Consider the following 18,652-nt stretch of genomic DNA (forward strand, 5'->3'; position numbering starts at 1 on the left):
GTTTATAGCCAAGGGCCTCTGGGGAGAAGTAACAGCAGATAAGGTTACTCAAGAAGGCTAAGTTCCTTCCTGTCTTGGCCACGGCTCCCATGGCCACCGCTTGACATTGTCATTATTAATAACCACACCACCTCTGAAATCAACTTCTCACCTTCCGCCAACCATTCCTCTACTCCAGGGTTCAGTGACCTTGATCTCAGCCACTTTCTCAATGGTGAACCCCGCACCCTTTTCATTTCAATCTTGCCCAGCCTAGATTTTGTTGTCTATTCTGTAATTCACTCATTCTCACTCAAAACTTCCTTCAGAAAAGGGAACCCTCCTACACTGCTGGTGGGAATATAAGTTGGTGCAGACAGTATGGAAAACTGTGTGGAAGTTCCTCAGGAAACTAAAAAACAATTAACATATGACCCAGGAATCCCATTCCTGGGCATATATCTGGACAAAACTCTTAATTTGAAAAGATACACACCCCACTATGTCTATAGCAGCATATTCACAATATCCAAGACCTGGAAGCAACCTAAATGTCCACTGACAGATAAATGGGTGAAGAAGATGTGGTATATATTACACAACGGAATACTACTGAGTCATAAAAGAATGAAATAATGCCATTTGCAACACCATGGATGGAGCTAGAGATTGTCATACTAAGTGAAGTCAGAGAAAGACAAAATACCATACAATATCGCGTATGTGGAATCTAAAATATGACACAGATGAACCCATCTATGAACCAGAAAGAGACTCATGGACATAGAATGGTCTTGTAGTTACCAAGGGGGAGGGGTTGGGGGAGGGACAGTATGGGAGGCTGAGATTAGCAGATGTAAGCTATTAAATGTAAGATGGATAAATAAGGTCCTACTGCATAGCACAGAAAACTGCATTCACTATCGTATGATAAATCATAATGGAAAAGAATTTTTAAGAAGAATGTATATAAATGTGTAACTGAATCACTTTGCTGTACAGCAGAAACTTACAACATTGTAAATCAGTTATACTTCAATGAAAAAAAAAAAAAAAAACCCTCCCTCCTCGCCTCTCCTCTTCTCCCATGATACTCAGTGGAAAAAGCTCCATCCTGACTTAAACCAGATACCGCCCCCTCCACCCGCCCTGACCAGCTGCTTGTTCCTGGAGGAGGAACACCCACCTACGGACTGATCTCATTTGAAACTCACGGCAACGAATCTCGAGAGACCTCACGGCCTCTGACTCTGCTCTTCTCGCTCGCTTGCGTGAGGGCCCCTTCAGAGCAGCTCTTCACACCCCCTCTCCTCTCCACCTCCCACACCCCGGCCAACTTTCTCTCACCTCTTTGAGAAAATAGAAACTCATTGGGCAGGAAGGCCCTTTCCAGCATCAAATCTAACAAACGACCCCATCTGGACTGTGTCCTTCCTCCTCTTTCCACCGAGCCCGGCTGGCCCCCTTCCCCCCAAGTCCTCCTGGGAGTCCACTCCCTCATCCCACTGCCTTTATCTCCTGCACCATCTGTTTCTAGAAATGTGCTTTGTTCCTACCCATGGAGAACCAACTCTCTCTGCCCTTGGTTCCCTCCAGCTCCCCTATCTCCTCCTTCCTAGCCAAAGTTCTCAGTTTCCACTCCTTATCTCTCATTATCTCCTCAAACCACACCAATTAACTTCTGTCTCCACCCCTTGCTTAAAGGAAACAGCTCTATTCGGCATCACAATATCGTTGCTAAACCCAGAAGTTAGGTCCTCTCCTTCAGCCCCTCCCATCATTCAGCACAGTGGCTGCCCGCCTCCTACCACAGGCTCCCATCGCCTAGCCTGCTCCACTTTTCCTTCCACCTCCCTGGTTGTGCCTCAGTTTACTTGGCCAATCCCACTTTCTCTGCTCAGCTGCTAAGTCGTGAGTCACCCTGAGCCTTGTTCTCTTTCTCGCTTTTTTTTTTTTTTTGGCCACTCAGTGTGGTTTGCTGGATCTTACTTAGTTCCCTGGCCAGTGCCCTCTGCAGCAAAAGCTTGGAGTCCTAACCACCAGACTACCAGGGAATTCCCAGAACCTTGTTCCTTTACAAGGCTACATTCTTGGCCAGTCTCCTGGCTTTAGATTCAAAAATCCATTTCTCCACCGCTGACCTCACCCCTGAGCTCTAAGCTCATTTCCAGTTGATGACTTGATGCCTCCACCACACAGATCTCCAATGGCCACTGGGCTCGGCCTATGACTTCTTCTGGCCAATGAAATGCAGGAGGGAATGACATCACCATACTTTTTCCTTTTCCGTGTTAACCAGCAATATTCAAAAATCGACCTGGGTCCCAGAGAAAAATGGCGGGAAGCAGAGCCACACCCAACCCACAGCAGACATACAACAGAAGTGAGCAACGTTTCCTGTGTGAACTCACTGCGGTTTGTGGGGGAGCTTTTTACCACAGTATAATCTAACCTGTCCTGACTACATACACCTCATAAGGTCGTGAAATCCAATAAGGTAATCGAAGATGCTCTTTAAACTGTACGCGTGAAGATGGGTTTTCACTGTCTCCCAAGCACTGATTATATAGTGGAAAGACAAGATACATCTCTATGATAGGAAAGCAGGCCTTGCTGAAAATATAGTGGAGTTCCAGTTCACGCTGGAGCCAAATTCTCAGTCCTTTGGTACCAAATTTACCCTTGAAGGTCCCTTAAATTGCCTGTTAAATACAGAATGGTGTGATCTCAGATGTAAATCAACACAGCCTGTTTTCCTCTAGCTTTGGAGCAAATAGCTTTTCTTCGGTTAAATACCAAATAAACTGACTGACGTATCCCTTGTAGAAGAAAAAATGGTCTTTAAACAGCAAAAGACTTTGTGTACCAAATCTATTTTCTCTTCCTCCTAGGCCCACAACTAATCTCTTTCCCAACCTCCTCTGCATGTAGAAGTGGCCACATGACTGACTGGCAGCCAATCGATGGGAGTGGATATAGCTGGTGCCAGTTCCCTGCCATCCAATAAACCAGCCTTGAGCAGTCCTCCCACTGCACCTCTGCCTACGTGAGATGCAAGCAAGCAAGGTCCACTTGGAAGATCTGCGTTGAAAATCCGTAGGCACCTGAGTCCCTAATCTCTGGAATTAGGATTTAACCTGGTATAGTTCAGTGTTAAAGAATCTACCTGCCAGGGCAGGAGACACGGGTTCAATCCCTGGGTTGGGAAGATCCCCTGGAGAAGGGAATGGCTACCCACTCCAAGTATTCTTGCCTGGAAAATCCCATGGACAGAGGAGACTTGTGGGCTGTTGTCCATGGAGTCGCAAAGAGTCGGACACAACTTAGTGACTAAACAATGACAACAACAAAAATAACCTGCCTTGTTTGAGCCACTGTGCATCTTGAAGTTTTTCACAGCAGTTAGGGTTACCTTGGGCTTCCCTGGTGGCTCAGAGGTTAAAGCGTCTGCCTCCAATGCAGAAGACCAGGGTTCGATCCCTGGGTCAGGAAGATCCCCTGGAGAAGGCAGTGGCACCCCACTCCAATATTCTTGCCTGGAGAATCCCATGGACGGAGAAGCCTGGTAGGCTACAGTCCAAGGGGTCGCAAAGAGTCGGACACGACTGAGCAACTTCACTCACTCACTCACTCACTAAATCACAGTGTTAGGGGTGAGAGCAGACTCAGGACCACCTGAGGGAACTGTATTTATTGTGCCCATCTCTGCAGAACACATGGCATGTCCTACATGGTGATTATTTATTTAATCTGAGAACACAGAGTTGAATTCTGGAAAGTTACTACTGCACATACTTCTTAGCCCATTCATATTGCTATAACAAAATATCACAGACTAGGTGGCTTAGAAACAATAGAAATTTCTGTCTCAGAGTTCCAGAGGTTGGAAGTCCAAGATCAAGGCACCAGCACTGATCTGGTAAAAAACAAAAACAAAAACACCTCTTCTGGCTTCAGAGCCAGCATGTGAGGGCTCATAACCTTATCTCTTCCTGAAGGCCCCACCTTCAAACGCCATCACATCAGTCATAAATTCTTCAGACACACAGACATTGACCATAACAACATATGATGTGACTCCACTGGACAACTTCAGCCTTGACGTTCCCTACCCTCATCCTCCGGGACACAGAACCATCCCGAAGGTTCCTCCTGGGCCCTGTCCAGTCACTGGATATGGGACCAACGGCAGCAGGCCACCCGCCTCTCAAGCTGCTCCCAGCCCCAACAGGGGAAGGGATTCAGAATCTTCTGTGGTGGTTCCTCATGGACACATTCTACTTGAGAGAAAGATACCCACACTCGTGCCTACCTTTCTTTTTTAGTTCCCACTTTTCTGAATTTCCTGGTGGCTCAGATGGAAAAGAACCTGCCTGCAGTGCAAGAGATCTGGGTTTGATACCCGGATTGGGAAGATCCCCTGGAGGAGGAAATGGCAACCCACTCCAGTATTCTTGCCTTGAGAATTCCATGGACAGAAGAGTCTGGTGGACTACAGTCCATGGGGTGGCAAAGAGTCAGACATACTGAGCAACTAACACCGTAGTACACTTGCTTAGTTTACATGAATAGAGATGTTTGATGTCTGTATAAATGGTTAGGGCCAAAGAGCCAAGGAACCAGTCAGAGCTGTGGGGCTGGAGTGAGTGCTTGGAGGACTCATCTGATCAGAAGGGAGATCTTAATGCCATGCAGGGCTCTGTGGGGCTCCTGGACACAAAGCCTTTTCATATCCCCCATTTCTTTGACTATAGGAAGCAGCCTAACCTTCCCTGCGTTCCAATGGGCAGGTTCAAGAGACGATGTGAGATCAGAAAGAAAGAGTCAAGAGCAGACTTGGGGGGCTTCCCTGGTGGCTCAGTGGTAAAGAATCTGCCTGCCAATGCAGAAGACACAGGTTTGATCCCTGATCTGGGAGGATGCCACATGCCTCGGAGCAACTAATCCCGTGCGCCACAACTACTGAGCCTGTGCTCTAGAGCCCATGGCCCACAGGAGGAGCCAATGCAATGAGAAGCCCACGCACGCAGCTAGAGAGTAGCCCCTGCTCACTGCAACTAGAGAAATGCCAGTGCAGCAACGAAGACCCAGCACAGCCAAAAACAGATGCATAAAATTGCATTAAAAAAGAGAGAGCAGCCTCGGGGTAGGCTCCTGTTTCCCCATCAACAGATACACAACAATATCTTTAAGCTATTTTGCAGATACTGAAACCCACCCCAGGAGGAAGAAGTAAAGAGCAATTAACAATGGTATGCGGCCCACAAGTATGTAGACCCCAGACCAGTTGGACCTGAAGGGTGATGATGCTGACTCCTGCTAACCTCACCACCAACCCATCCCAAGAAAGTCCAGGAGCTGATCACGCCCCCTTTGAACAATTACTATAACACTTCTTTCTTCCCCAAGGGGAGACACATGGTTTTGAGGGCATCGGCCTGCTCTGGCCCCCTTTGCCTGGCAAAGCAATAATGCTCTCCTTTTCTACTTCACCCCAAACCCTGTCTCTGAGATTCAATTCCAGACAGGTGTACAGAGAAGCTGAGCTTTCGGCATCAAGCTGACTCATGAAGGATGAAGGACCACTGCTCAGCCTCCCACCTGCCTGGGAGCAGGCTGACAGGGGAACGCCTGCAGTTGGAGGGGCTGCTCAGCTCGTGAACCACTCTCTTCCTCAAGTACAAGTCGGTCCCTGCCATCAACCTGCTTAAAGCCCTTCAATGTTCATCCTACAGGTGACCCCAATTAGAGGGCTCAGGTGAGTCAAACACTGTTTGAGGTGGCAGGAACTAATTAAACAAATAAACCATGGAAATCCATGCCACCGTTGAGAAGACTCCTGAAAAAAAAAAAAAAAGAAGAAGACTACTGACATGGACTGCAGTGTGGTAAAGGTTAATGGCGCCAGCTCTGGAACCAAGCCAACTAGGATGGACTCCTCTCAGGACCTAGATTTCCTCTCTGGAAAATGGGCTTATTGTATTTAGTACACAGAAGAGCGCAGATGTGAGGTGAAATGGTAATGCACACAAAAAGCTTGTGGAACAGCTTGTGTTAGTGTTACAGAACACACATGTGTGCACCTGAAGCATAGGGAGGTCAAATAAACTGAAACGTTGTAGTTTGGAGCACGAAAAGGTTTATTACAGGGCCATGGGAGGAGAACGTTTGGTGGCTTCTGCTCAAAACTCCCCAACGGTTTGAGGGGAGGTTTTAACAGGCAGAATGTGGGGTGAGGACTGCAAGGTGTGTGACTTCCTTCTGATTGGTTGGTAGTGAGGTAACAGGGCTGCGCTCCAGCCAGAAGTCACCATCCTCCACCTGAGTGGGGGCCTTGGTTCTACAGAAGACCTCAAAGATATTGTTATGTATATTCCTTGAGGAGGAACCAGGACCCAGCCCCAAAGCTGTACTTGTTGTTCAGTTGCTAAAGCTGTACTTGTTCAGTTGCTTAGTCATGACCGACTCTGCAACCCCATGGACTGCAGCACACCAGGCTTCCCTGTCCTTCACTATCTCCTGGAGTTTGCGCAAACACATGTCCATTGAGTCAATGATGCCATCCAACCATCTCATCCTTTGTCGCTCCCTTTTCCTCCTGCCCTCAATCTTTCCCAGCTTCAGGATCTTTTCCAATAAATCAGCTCTTCACATCAGGTGGCCAAAGTACTGGAGCTTCAGCTTCAGCATCAGTCCTTCCAGTGAATATTCAGGGTTGATTCCCTTTAGGATTGACTGGTTGGATATCCTTGCTGTCCAGGGGACTCTTAAGAGTCTTCTCCAGCACCAAAGTTTGAAAGTATCAATTCTTTGGCGCTCAGCCTTCTTTACAGTCCAACTCTAACATCTGTACATGACTACTGGAAAAACCATAGCTTTGACTATATGGACCTTTGTTGGCAAAGTGATGTCTCTGCTTTTTAATACTCTGTCTAGGTTTGTCATAGCTTTTCTTCCAAGGAGCAAGCATCTTTTAGTTTTGTGGCTGCAGTCACCATCTGCAGTGATTTTGGAGCCCAAGAAAATGAAATCTGTCACTGTTTCCACTTTTTCCCAATCTATTTGCCCTGATAGGACTGGATGTCATGATCTTGATTTTTTGAATGCTGAGTTTTAAGCCAGCTTTTTTACTCTCTTCTTTCACCCTCAAAAGGCTCTTTAGGTCCTCTTTGCTTTCTGCCATTACAGTGGTATCATCTGCATGTCTGAGGTTGCTGATATTTCTCCCGGCAATCGTGATTCCCTCTTGATTCATCCAGCCCAGCATTTCACATGATGTACTCTGCATATAAATTAAATAAGGAGGCTGACAATATACAGCATTGACGTAATCCTTTCTCATTTTAGAACCAGTCCATTGTTCCATGTCTGGTTCTAACTGTTGCTTCTTCTCCAGCATACAGGTGTCTCAGGAGGCAGGTAAGGTAGTCTGGTATTCCCATCTCTTTAAGAATTTTCCACAGTTTGTTGTGATCTACACAAAGACTTTAGCGTAGTCAATGAAGCAGATGTTTTTCTGGAATTCCCTTGTTTTTTCTATGATCCAATGGATATTGGTAATTTGATCTCTGGTTCCTCTGCCTTTTCTAAATCCAGCTTGTACATCTGGAATTTCTCAATTCATGTACTATTGAAGCCTAGCTTAGAGAATTTTGAGCATTAATTTGCTACAGTGTGAGATGAGTGCAATTGTGCCATAGTTTGAACATTTTTTGGCATTGCCCTTCTTTGGCATTGATATGAAAACTGAAATTTTCCAGTCCAGTGGCCACTGCTGAGTTTTCCAAATTTGCTGGCATATTGAATGCAGCACTTTGACAGAATCATCTTTTAAGATTTGAGATAGCTTAGCTGGAATTTCATCACTTCCACTAGCTTTGTTCGTAGTAATGCTTCCTAAGGCCCACTTGACTTCGCACTCCAGAATGTCTGGCTCTAGATGAGTGATCACACCATTGTGATTATCTGGGTCATTAAGACCTTTCTTGTATAGTTCTTTTGTGTATTCTTGACACCTCTTCTTAATCTCTTCTGTTTCTGTTAGGTCCTTGCCTTTTCTGTCCTTTATTGTGCCCATCTTTGCATGAAATGTTCCCTTGGTATCTCTAATTTTCTTTTTTTCCCTAATTTTCTTGAAGAGATCTCTAGTCTTTCCCATTCTATTGTTTTCCTCTGCTTCTTTGCATTGTTCACTTAAGAAGGCTTTCTCATTTCTCCTTGCTATTCTCTGGAACTCTGCATTCAGTTGGGTATATCTTTCCCTTTCTCCTTTGCCTTTAGCTTCCCTTCTTTTCTCAGCTATTTGTCAGGCCTCCTCAGACAACCATTTTGCCTTCTAACATTTCTCTTTCTTGGGGATGGTTTTGACCACCACTTCCTGTACCACAGTGTTATGTACCCCTGCCCATAGTTCTTCAGGTACTCTTGTCTACCAGATCTAATCCCTTGAATCTATTTGTCACCCCCACTGTATAATCATGAGATTTGATTTAGGTCATACCTGAATGGCCTAGTGGTTTTCCGTACCTTCTTCAATTTAAGCCTGAATTTTGCAGTAAGGAGCTCATGATCTGAGTCACAGTCAGCTGCAAGACTTGTCTTTCTGACTGTATAGAGGCTGCCCTGTTTAACTGCTCCTCCCTTATTTCTCCAACCCCTCCTTTTCTCTGATTAGCAACTGTTTGAACCTGCCCTTTGGAATTCAGGGAAGGTCAAGGAGGCTGAAGGAAGCCTATTCCTACAAACAAGAAATGGGGCACACAGAGAGGATTTTTACCCAGGAGCCCCACAAGGTCCCGCTGGGTTTCATTAGCAGACCAGCAAATACACAAACTGAATTTTAAGATACAGAATACGGGTACATGTGAAGAATTCATTTAGATACATAAGCAGTGAATACCAGTGGTTGCCTCAGGGGAAAACTGGGAGCTTCAAGTGGCAGGAAGACTTCCTCATCCTTTGGTCCTTTGGTAATGTGTGTAACTTACTATTTTTGCCTATGAATAATGTACCTATTATTTTAAAAGACTCCTACAGCACCTCCATGTGGCCCTCAGGGCGAAGTCCAAAAGCTCTCTTGGGTTCATCAGGCTGCTGCTGGCTTCTGCCCTACCTTTTACCAGCTCTCCAGCTCCCAGCCCCCAGCCCCCAGCCCCCAGCGTTCAGTGTTCCAGCCACATCGACCTGCTTCCATTTCCCTTTGGCAACTGCCCAGGGTGCTCTCAGGCCACCTTCCCACTCAGTCAGTTGAGAATCAATCCACCTCTGCATTAACCCTTCCCTCCCCAATTATTATTACCAGCTTTCTTCTTAAAACACCCAAAGCGCTACAGCACATTCTACCCCCACGCTTCAATAAGCACCCTCCTAATGGCATCATCTCTTCCCTGGCTAGCCAGTGGCCTCCTTCTCACTGAATCCCCTGAACCTAGAGCAGGAGTTGAGGCTCAGTACACATCTGATAAATGTCAGCCCTCAGACATGAGGGCCTCTTTGCTGACAAAGGTCCATATAGTCAAAGGTATCGTTTTTCCAGCAGTCACGTATGGATGTGAGTGTTGGATCACAAAGAAGGCTGGGTGCCAGAGAATTGATGCTTTTGAACTGTGGTACTGGAGAAGACTTTTGAGAATCCCTTGAAGAGCAAGGAGATCCAACCAGTCAATCCTAAAGGAAACCAACCCTGAATATTCACTGGAAGGACGGATCCTGAAGCTCCAATCCTTTGGCCACCTGATGTGAAGAGCTGATTCATTGGAAAAGACCCTGATGCTAGGAAAGATCGAAGGCAGGAAAAGGGGGCAACAAAGGGTGAGAATGATTGGATGGCATCATCAACTCAATGGACATGAGTTTGAGCAATCTCCGGGAGTTGCTAATGGACAGGGAAGCCTGGTGTGCTGCAGTCCATGGGGTCACAGAGTCAGACATGACTAAGCAACAATAACAGACATGAGCCCCTCTTGATTAAGCTCTTATAAGGGTAAAATAAGTTATATCTGCAAAGAATCCCTAGTACAGGATCTGGCATATGGTATCTGGCTCAATATAGTCTTTCTTGTCAAAGCTGATGCCAGGCAGCTTTCTGTTCAGATGACAGGGGTAAGCTGTTAGGGACAGATGCCCAGAACAATATCTCCTATTGGTTCAGTTCAGTTCAGTTCAGTCACTCAGTTGTGTCTGACTCTTTCGTAGGTACCCACAAAATGTTTAAGAAGGGTCAGTGATTCTCAATGTAATTGGGGAAAAGAATCAATCAGCTGGGGTTTATTACAATCCCAGACTTCTTGGCCTATCCCTTAATTCCCAACTCTGGAGGTCTGGTGCAGGGTCCAAGAAGCTGAATTTTCTAGAAATACCCCATACGTGGTCAAAGAACCACACTCTCAGAAACCAACCCATCTATTCATGAGTCTTTACTAAACGGCTATGATATGCCAGGTCAAGAATAATCTTCTTTGTAGGGACAGAGAAAGAATAAGAAAAGTCTGTGCCCTTGCAGAGTTTAATTTTTAGTGAGTAGAAAATATCAGGTACACAAGTAACTGTAGACAGCCAGTGACAGGTGTTGTAAAGAAAATAAAGTAGGCAGAGGACACGGAATGAGCTTGGGTGGCAGGGAGGGGCTCTGAGGTCACTGAGGAGTGACAGGAAGGAGCCAGCCAGTAAACTAGTATCCAGATGGATCATCATTTTTCCCCAACCTCTCCCCTCAACCCAGGCCCTGCTCCAAGAGTATCTCCAAGGAAACCAACTCCAGAACAGTGACATCCCCTCCTTTATTATCAAGGCCTTCAGAGCCAGGACAGAGGAGATTGCAATGGGGATCTTGACGGCCCCTTCTCGCCCAGCCACGGTACCCACAGGCTTCCTCCAGCCAAGGGCAGAGGTCTGAATCCCTGCCTCTTGGGAACCCTGGCCCCTTTCCCACCTCCCTTACTCAAATCCCTAAGATCTCAGGCCAAGCCAGATCCCAGGGCTGAGCCAGCAGTGTGACAATGTCCAGTCCTCAGCCAGCTCTCTTGGGGCCCCCAAAGCACTGCCCGTGTGGGTGGGGCCTCCTGAGCACCCTTCCTGAAGTCCAGGTCCTTGGCAATTACGGGGGTGGGAGAACTGGTCCCCAGGATTATGGAGAACATCATATCACCGAAGAGGATGCCCACCCCTCCTTCCCAGCAGTTTGGATGACACAACTGGAAAGATGTGAGCCTGGGCCCTCCTCCTAGGGAGAGACTGGGGAGCCACATGGTACAGTGAGACTCCCAGGGCAGGTGGGCAACCAGGGGCTGGAGGTTCCAGGGTCACTTCCTCTTGGCCCGATCTGCCGCGTCCAGGGCAGCCATGTTGCGGGCAGCTGTGATCAGGTGGATGACGCTGATGAGAGACTTGAGCAGGGCGATAGGGGCGGTGATCCAGAGGCCCATTCGGAAAAGACCCACTGAGCCAACTGTGAGAAGGGATCAAGGGTGATCCAGAGAAAACAGGATGCAGATGAGGCAGGGGTCTTGTTTCCCCAGGCAGGCCAGATGCCCTCCCATCCTTCTGCCCAGTCCCTCATCTCCTACCTAAAGGTCCCTCGGAGAAATTAAACAGGTAGAGGAGGCAGTAGAAGAGCTCGTTTCCAGCACACAGGGTGAACAGAGCAGGCTAAACAAACGGCAAAAAGGCTGCTTGAGCAAGAGGGCAGGGCAGTGGCTCCCATCCTCCAACTAAGGGCCAGGGGACCAGGAACTGGGAAAGAGGGGTGCAGTGTGGTGTGGAAAAGATGTTGGGAACAGGGCAGATCAGTCTACCCAAGGCTCCTCACCCTCCCCTTCAGCCTGGAGCCATGGGCAGCACTCACCATAAGGATACGAAAAAAGAGGAAGATATTCTTACCTGGCAATGCTGCAATTCTCACCCTCCTTGTCCTATCTGGAGGTACTAACACCGTCCAGCCCACCCAGGAGGAAGACCACACTCCTGATTATGGCCTAAGGCCTTTAGAGAGCTGGTTCTGCAGACCTCTCTGGCTTCTTCCTCCTTCCCTCACCCCTCAAGCCACTCAGTTCCTCCCTCCTGCACACACCTGCTGCCTGAGCAATTCACACACACCCTCCCTACCAATCCTGCCCTGGGCCCGGGGCTGGGGCCAGGACTTGCCCTAAGCAAATAGGAAGGGGCAGCAAAGGCTCACTCTGGAGGTGTAGTAGATGCGAAGCACGGGGTTTCCAGACAGGTCGATCATCTTGTGACTTTCACTGCCTCGGACCACAGAACTTAGGGAGAAAGTAGAGGGGGAATCCATGAGCGTGCATCACCAGGAATGCCCACCGAATCCTCAATGCAACCCCCATTACATAAGTACTGGGATTGCCTCTGCTGAACAGAGTGGGGACTGGGGCACAGCTGAGGACCTTTGGGCCAGAAGTCACAGTCTAGCTGGGTAGCTGGAGGAAGCAAAATCAGGATTCAAAAGCCCCATCCCCTTTCTGAAGGGATGTTATCTCTTTGGAATCCTCAAAAGAGTTTTAAAGATTGCTGAGCTAACTGTAAAATAGGATGCTGAGTCAGAGAAGATTCGCCGGACTCCCTTAACAAAGCACAGCTAAAAAGGAGACCTCCCCAGAAGCCTGAAGATACCCCCTGAGAAGGTCTCATCCCTCCCCATGTAGCCTCTTCTTCCACCGGTCCATATCCCCAGAATTGCAGACCTGTGGAGGTGCAGCCAGTGGCTGGCCACGTCCAAGCTCATGCTGAGCTGGAAGAGAAGGGTGGCGCGAGGGTACAGCAGGGCCAGGTTGACCAGCAGACACATCGTGGAGCACCGGTCTGTCAGCATGTCCAGCATGGCCCCAAACCGGGTCCCTGAGAAAAATGGTGGAAAGGGGCTGTCAGGGGACAGTGGAGCTGTGACAGGGGCCGTATTTGGTGTATCACTCTGATGCAGAGTCTAAGAGTGAAAATGCCCACCATCCACTTAGGGGAGAGGAAAGCAGACTGCTCTGGCTGGAGTGTAAAGGTCAAAGGGCAAAGGTCACCATACCATAAAAGGGGGAAGCCTAGTAGAGTGGAGACAACATTGTAGAAGGGCGTGAGAAAGCTAGCTAGCTCTACAACTCATCAATCCATAACCAAAGGTCCAGGTCTCAAGAAGATTTGAAGTCTTAGGGAAGTCTTAGAGGTGGGTCTGAAGAACAGATTATAAAAAATGAGGTCAACCTCCAGAAACTATCTCCCTTCCTTCTCCACCCTCCCTCTAAACATGCCTTCTGGAATGCTGATCGCTTGTGTCTGGCACACAGCAGATGCCCAATAACCTGTTGAAAGGCTTTTTATTCAGAAAAGCCTCTAGCACTGCCACTGCCACGCCCAGTCGCGCTCGTTCTCAACAGGGAGCCTCAATCCCTTCTGCTCCAAAACCAGGTCATTCTAGACTGCCTTCTACAGAGATGGGAATAACAGCCCTCGGATTCCCGAGTACCCGCCCACCCCGAGGTCCTGAGGAAGCAGGAAAAAGGAGGCAGAGGGTTGTGGGACAGGCTGTTAGAGATGTCTGTCACCTTGATTAAGGACTCGAGCAGCATGTCCATCGAAAGCGTCCAGAAGTCCGCTGAGCAGGTAAAAGGAGGAGGCCGTGAGGGGGCAGCAGGGCATGAAGTAGAAAGAAATGATGGCGAAGACAATCCGAGCATAACCTTGGAATTGAGACAGGGTGAGACAGGGCAGATCTGGGAGCCTGCCCAAGGCCCCTGGCCCTCCCGTTCCGCCCGGAGCCGCGGGTAGCACTCACCGATGAGGTTAGGCACAAACAGGAAGATATTTTCGCTTGCCATCGCGGAGGTCCCCTGACCGCTCTGGGCCTTAACTGGAGATGCCAACTCTGTCCCAGCCCGGGTGCAGATTCACTCTCCAGCCCGGCGCATCAGCCACGCCCACTGCGTGCAGGTCCCTGCCGGGTCCCAGATGCTCAAGCTCGCTGCCGGCCGGAGCATGGGCCGACCCAGCTGTGCGCCGGGAGCAGGGGGCGCGCACACCCCGCCCTTCCTATGGGCAGACGCTGGCCTCCGCCTGCCTCGCGGGAGCTCCCGCCTACAGCTACGGCCCCTGCTGCTCCAGCTGCGCTCGGCTTCCGGAACCTACTTTTCTGCGTTTGTCCTTGCAAAATTAGAGAAAGGAACGAGACTTAAGAAATGGATGCGTCCCCTTTAAGATCTGCCCGCTTCCTTTTCCTTTTCTTCCCTTCGCCACTTTCCATCGATTCGTACCAAAGTACAGAGGGAGGAGAGGGGGCAAATAATCATCGACGCTGAGCAAAGGAAGGGACTTAAAAGGACAGATCAAAAGAGAAAGAGGTCTAGGTAAATGTCTCTACTTTCTTTTCTGCGGAGGATATTACTCCTGGACATAATGGCAAAAACATCCCGCCATCCAGAGTCTCTGCACCCCCAAAAGGCAAAGTTATTTGGTACAGCCCACATTTTCCCTTCCCCGCCCCCTCTCTCGGCCCTCATTTGCTGTCGCAGGCTCCAGGCAAAGAGATGACGTCCAGAGAGGCTGGAAGGCGGCCTGGGGAGGGGTTGTTTCTCGCCTGCCCCTAGTGGTGGGAGGATTAGGTGCCAAGGTCCACCGTCCGTGATCTTCCCAAATTTCTCAAGCCACTGACGCTGGGGTCAGTGCCCGCAAGGAGGGACCCAGAGAGGGTGGAGAAGCCGGGGAAGCGAATGCGATCAGCTGGGAAAATGCCCTCCCCCATTTGGTTCTAGAATCCTTAATTTCCTGGCAACGGGGCTGCGGAACGTCCTCAGACGCCAAGGTTTTTATAACAACGGCGCCTTCCCGGGTTCCCATCTTTCCAGCCTTCCTCCCCAACTCCCAAATCCCCCGTCCCCACGGCCCGTAAAAGGGCTCGTTAGACCTCTCCGTCTCCCCTCCTGCCGAGTAGCCCAAGATTTCGACACATCTGCCAGGTTGGGGGCGGCAAGTGGGCTGCCTTGTCTTGGGAAGGGCCTTGGGTGGGAAGAAGGAAAGAGAGGGCCCCTGCTGGGCGAAGTAAGGGGTAGGAGAGGTGGGTGTTGTGGGCGTCCCACCTCCTCCCTCCCCTAGGAAGATTTAAAGCAACTATTTCTCTCCCCCCGCCCCTTTTTTCTTTTTTTTTCAGAGAGAGAACTGACACAGTTCTCCAAGGCCCCGGGGAATGGTGGTGGGTTGGGGTTGGGAGAAGTGAGCTGGTTTTGTAGCCTAACTCGGGCTCCCACTGTCCCCAGGGGAATGTCATCCACTCTTGCCAGGAATGAGGAGAAAAAGGGCAGCCGGCCATCCCAACCCACAACCCCTGCAACCTCATTGGGCTGTGATCTGGTGAGCCCTGGGGAGGGGTTCTTGGGGTGGGGGTGAAGTGAGGTGGAGTGTGCTCAGGCTGAGGACACTGAGACTGCCAGCCTTCAGACTCCAGCCTCAACCCTGAGCCCAGAGCCCCCATCCTGGAAACCTCCAGACCCTGCACTTCCATGTGGGAACTCTGAGGCTGAACCCCCCAACTTTCCCTTTTCCAGAAGGTTTCTCGCTCTGAGGAATTCCTGACACAGATCAGCACAGAACTCACTGACGAGGCCTTGTTTGTTGCTGCCTACCACATGAATCCTGTGCCCATCAAGGAAAAACAGACACAAGACCGAGGGACTCAGATATCCAAACACGGTGACTCCCCACCTGAGGACCCCTGTGTCCAGAGACCCACTCATACCCCCAGTTCCAGTCCCTGAGCCCCCCAACCCACCCACAACTGACATCTCCAGGAGTCTGTCCCCAGTGCCCCCAGCTCACAGCAGCCCTGGGACCACACAGCGCCTCCCCACCCACTAACCCAGTCCCCATCCCCCACCCCTGACCAGGAATCTCCTTAGCCCCTTCCTCATCTCTTCTGGCTATGGGGATAGTACTTTCTCTGACTGGGGCCTCTATTTCCAGTGTTCTTCACCAAGACCCGAGACACTGATACCCGGTGAGTGAGGCTTCACAGGAGATGCCCTTTGTCTTGGGAGAAAGATGAGGAGCCTGTAGAGGAGAGAGCCAGGGTTTGACAACATCCCAGCAGGGTAGGGGGATTTTACACCACATAGTCCTGTTCTGTTCTGCTCCAAGGATTGCTCCAATCCTTGGCTTGAGTTCTCATCTCTCTCCTTTCCCTTCCGCCATCTCTAGCTCCAACAGAAATGGTACCCGCACAAAGACACATCTCCTGCCATCCCCTCGTGAGAAGGTATGCGCTGGGTCCAGGGATGACAAGGCCATTCAGAATAACTTTACGGTTAGAGTTCACATGATATACCAGTCCCTGTTTTAGGAACTTGGGACACAAATGAATGACACAGTCTCTGCCCTTGAAAAGGTCACAGTTTAGTGTGGGGCCAGTCAAGTAAATGGCCAATTACAACAAATGTGGTTAAGTGCCATGACAGAAATGGAAACAGCGAGAAGAGCACTTACTCGCAGCCGCAGTTGGGACAGGAAGGAAAGGAATCATGGAGCTTCCTGGAGGAGGTGACACTGAAAGAAAGAAATTTCTAGGGAAAAATGAGGTGGTCGGGGTATTCCAAGTGGTAGGACTTGTATGAACAAAGAGGTGCATCTCAGGAGGATGGCCATGGGTATAAATGTGTATTCTTTTTTGTTGAAATTAATTTATTTTTTGGCTGCACCAGGTCTTAGTTGCGGCATGTGAGATCTAGTTTGCTGACCAGGTATTGAACCTGGTCAGGGCCCCCTGAATTGGGAGCACAGAGTCTTAGCCACTGGACCACCAGGGAAGTCTCTCTGTGTGGGTCCTTTAGGGCAGGGGAGGCAGTAGGGCCAGAAGCAGTTTTACTGCTGGACTGTGCAGGCCTGGCACCCAGCGACTCATCAAGGGCCTTTATGTGTGTTTTATTAAGATCCAGAGATGTTTTCCTGCAGGTGAGGAGTCATTGAAGAGTTTTGAGCAGGGGAAGTTGGAATTTTAGATCCATCACACTGGTGGTCAGTGGAGAGAGTGAACTGGAAAGGGAAAGATGAGAGGCTGGAAGGCCAGTTAGGAATTGGAGACCAAACTAGAGATGAGTAGGTCCTGAATATTCACAGTAATAATAGAGATGAGAGAAAGGGTAGATATGAGTAATAAAGACCAGGAAGAATGAGTTTGGTAATTGATTAGAAATGGTAGGGAAAAAAAGAAGGAATCAGAGAGCTCCTAGTTTTCTGACTTGGGAAACCTAAGTCTGATGATGCCATGCTTCTGCCCAAAACTCGACAGTAGGTCTCCATTTCAGAGTCAAAGCCAAAGGCCTTCAATGGCTTACAAAGTCCTACGTGATCTCTCTCCTCCCCAACCCTATTGTCTGTCTGACCTCATTGCCCATGACTGCTCCCCTTTTCCCAGTCTCGCCAGCCTTCTCATTCTTCCTGGGGCATGGCAGGCATGATGCCACCTTTGGACAGATTGTGTTTGAGGCGCCCCTGGGAACTCCAGGTGGAAATACCCTGTATACAGTTGGAAATGCAGCTTCAAAGCTCACTCGTGAGGTCTGGGCTGGTGCTAGAGATCTGATGTAGGAGAGGGTTGGCAGTTAAAGAGTGTGCAGTTGCCCTGGCAGTGGGGGTGGAAGGGTTTGTGCAGAGTGATAAAGACAAGGGCACTGAGGATGGAGCCCTGAAGAATCTCTTCAAGAGGTTGGCAGAGAAGAGAGGGGTTAATGAAGGCAGAGAAGGAACTAAGCAAATGTTTATAGAGTGTCTATTATGAATGGGGAATGATGGATAGATTTGTGGGTGGATAGATGGATGGAATGGATGGATCAATGGATGGATGGATGGATGGATGGATGGAAAGAGAATGGTGGGTGGATGATAAATGGGTAGGTGGGAAATGGTGAGTGGATAAATGATTGAGGGTAGGGATTGGATGGATAGGTGAAGGATGGAAGAATGAAAAGACATGAGCCTTGGATCTAAAATCAAGACTTGTATTCTTTTCTAGGGACCTCTCCCTACCAACTTGACGTCTGGAGGATGATCCCAATTTTGGTGCTGCTCTTGGCCTCTCGTGCCCTCCCCCCACTCTGTCTCTCTGCAACATGTCAAAGCTCCTCTTTCACTGCTCATTCAACAATTCGGTTCTGGGGGCATTCCTGGTCGTGAGCAACATCACCCCTGAAGCCTCCAAAGTGTTCCGGAACCATCACACACCTTGCCACCCTCAACTGGCAAGGACACCACCAGCAATGAAAAGCTTTAATAAAGAGACAAAGATCCTCCCCTCCTCTCAACCTGGGCAGTGCTCTTGTGTGACCTCTCTGGGGTGATGTGAAAGGAGCACCCCTGCCCCCTTTTGCCAGATGTGTTGGGCATATTATTGGAATGGCATATTCCATATTATGGGAATGGCTTTAATTCAGGCAGTTAGCCACCTATTATCCATCAGCCTGTTGGCAGAGATGAGTTCAAAGGTTCAGATCCACCCTCCCAGCCAGACTCCTGCCTCGTAAGGTCTAGGCCTGTGACATCTGAGAGACCCCGTCCCTGCCACCAGCTTCAGTGTTGAGGTCTCTGCGCTTTGGAGCCTCCTGGCTCTGGAACACATCATGGTGGAAGGCAGTGCTGGAGGCTTTGTGAAATTTGCATTTAAATCTCAGTCTGGCCACTTTTTGGAGCCTCCTGA

General features: G+C 49.3%; 2 protein-coding genes and 1 non-coding gene across 3 annotated transcripts; 2 read left to right on the forward strand and 1 right to left on the reverse strand.

The window, feature by feature from the left end:
• The first annotated feature begins 3,399 nt into the window (after positions 1-3,399).
• On the forward strand, positions 3,400-3,472 carry TRNAW-CCA. The gene has a single exon. It is a non-coding gene; the product is annotated as a tRNA-Trp (tRNA).
• A 7,266-nt stretch (positions 3,473-10,738) lies between these two features.
• Positions 10,739-14,304, reverse strand: CDIPT (CDP-diacylglycerol--inositol 3-phosphatidyltransferase). Its single transcript, XM_006070467.4, has 6 exons — positions 13,751-14,304; positions 13,521-13,655; positions 12,672-12,825; positions 12,155-12,236; positions 11,544-11,625; positions 10,739-11,425 (listed from the first exon to the last, which is right to left on the reverse strand). The coding sequence occupies exons 1-6, from the start codon at positions 13,791-13,793 to the stop codon at positions 11,280-11,282; spliced, it is 642 nt and encodes a 213-aa protein (XP_006070529.1). The 5' UTR covers positions 13,794-14,304; the 3' UTR covers positions 10,739-11,279.
• Positions 14,305-14,779: 475 nt separating this feature from the next.
• LOC102392697 (putative protein T-ENOL) lies at positions 14,780-18,260 on the forward strand. Its single transcript, XM_025275013.2, has 6 exons — positions 14,780-14,927; positions 15,225-15,318; positions 15,513-15,657; positions 15,928-15,961; positions 16,162-16,219; positions 17,972-18,260. The coding sequence occupies exons 2-6, from the start codon at positions 15,229-15,231 to the stop codon at positions 18,005-18,007; spliced, it is 363 nt and encodes a 120-aa protein (XP_025130798.2). The 5' UTR covers positions 14,780-14,927; positions 15,225-15,228; the 3' UTR covers positions 18,008-18,260.
• Positions 18,261-18,652: the final 392 nt, after the last annotated feature.

The sequence above is a fragment of the Bubalus bubalis genome, chromosome 24, assembly GCF_019923935.1.
Source record: "Bubalus bubalis isolate 160015118507 breed Murrah chromosome 24, NDDB_SH_1, whole genome shotgun sequence".
In the NCBI taxonomy this organism is placed as follows: domain Eukaryota; kingdom Metazoa; phylum Chordata; class Mammalia; order Artiodactyla; family Bovidae; genus Bubalus; species Bubalus bubalis.

Coding starts and splice junctions, on each gene's coding strand:
- LOC102392697 (XM_025275013.2), top strand. CDS start 15,229: ATGTCATCCACTCTTGCCAGGAATGAGGAGAAAAAGGGCAGCCGGCCA. Junction 15,658..15,927: donor GACTCAGATATCCAAACACG/GTGACTCCCCAC, acceptor CTCTATTTCCAG/TGTTCTTCACCAAGACCCGA. Junction 15,962..16,161: donor ACCCGAGACACTGATACCCG/GTGAGTGAGGCT, acceptor CGCCATCTCTAG/CTCCAACAGAAATGGTACCC.
- CDIPT (XM_006070467.4), bottom strand. CDS start 13,793: ATGGCAAGCGAAAATATCTTCCTGTTTGTGCCTAACCTCATCG. Junction 12,826..13,520: donor TGCTCGAGTCCTTAATCAAG/GTGACAGACATC, acceptor CATTTTTCTCAG/GGACCCGGTTTGGGGCCATG. Junction 11,426..11,543: donor TTTCTCCGAGGGACCTTTAG/GTAGGAGATGAG, acceptor CCCTTCTCACAG/TTGGCTCAGTGGGTCTTTTC.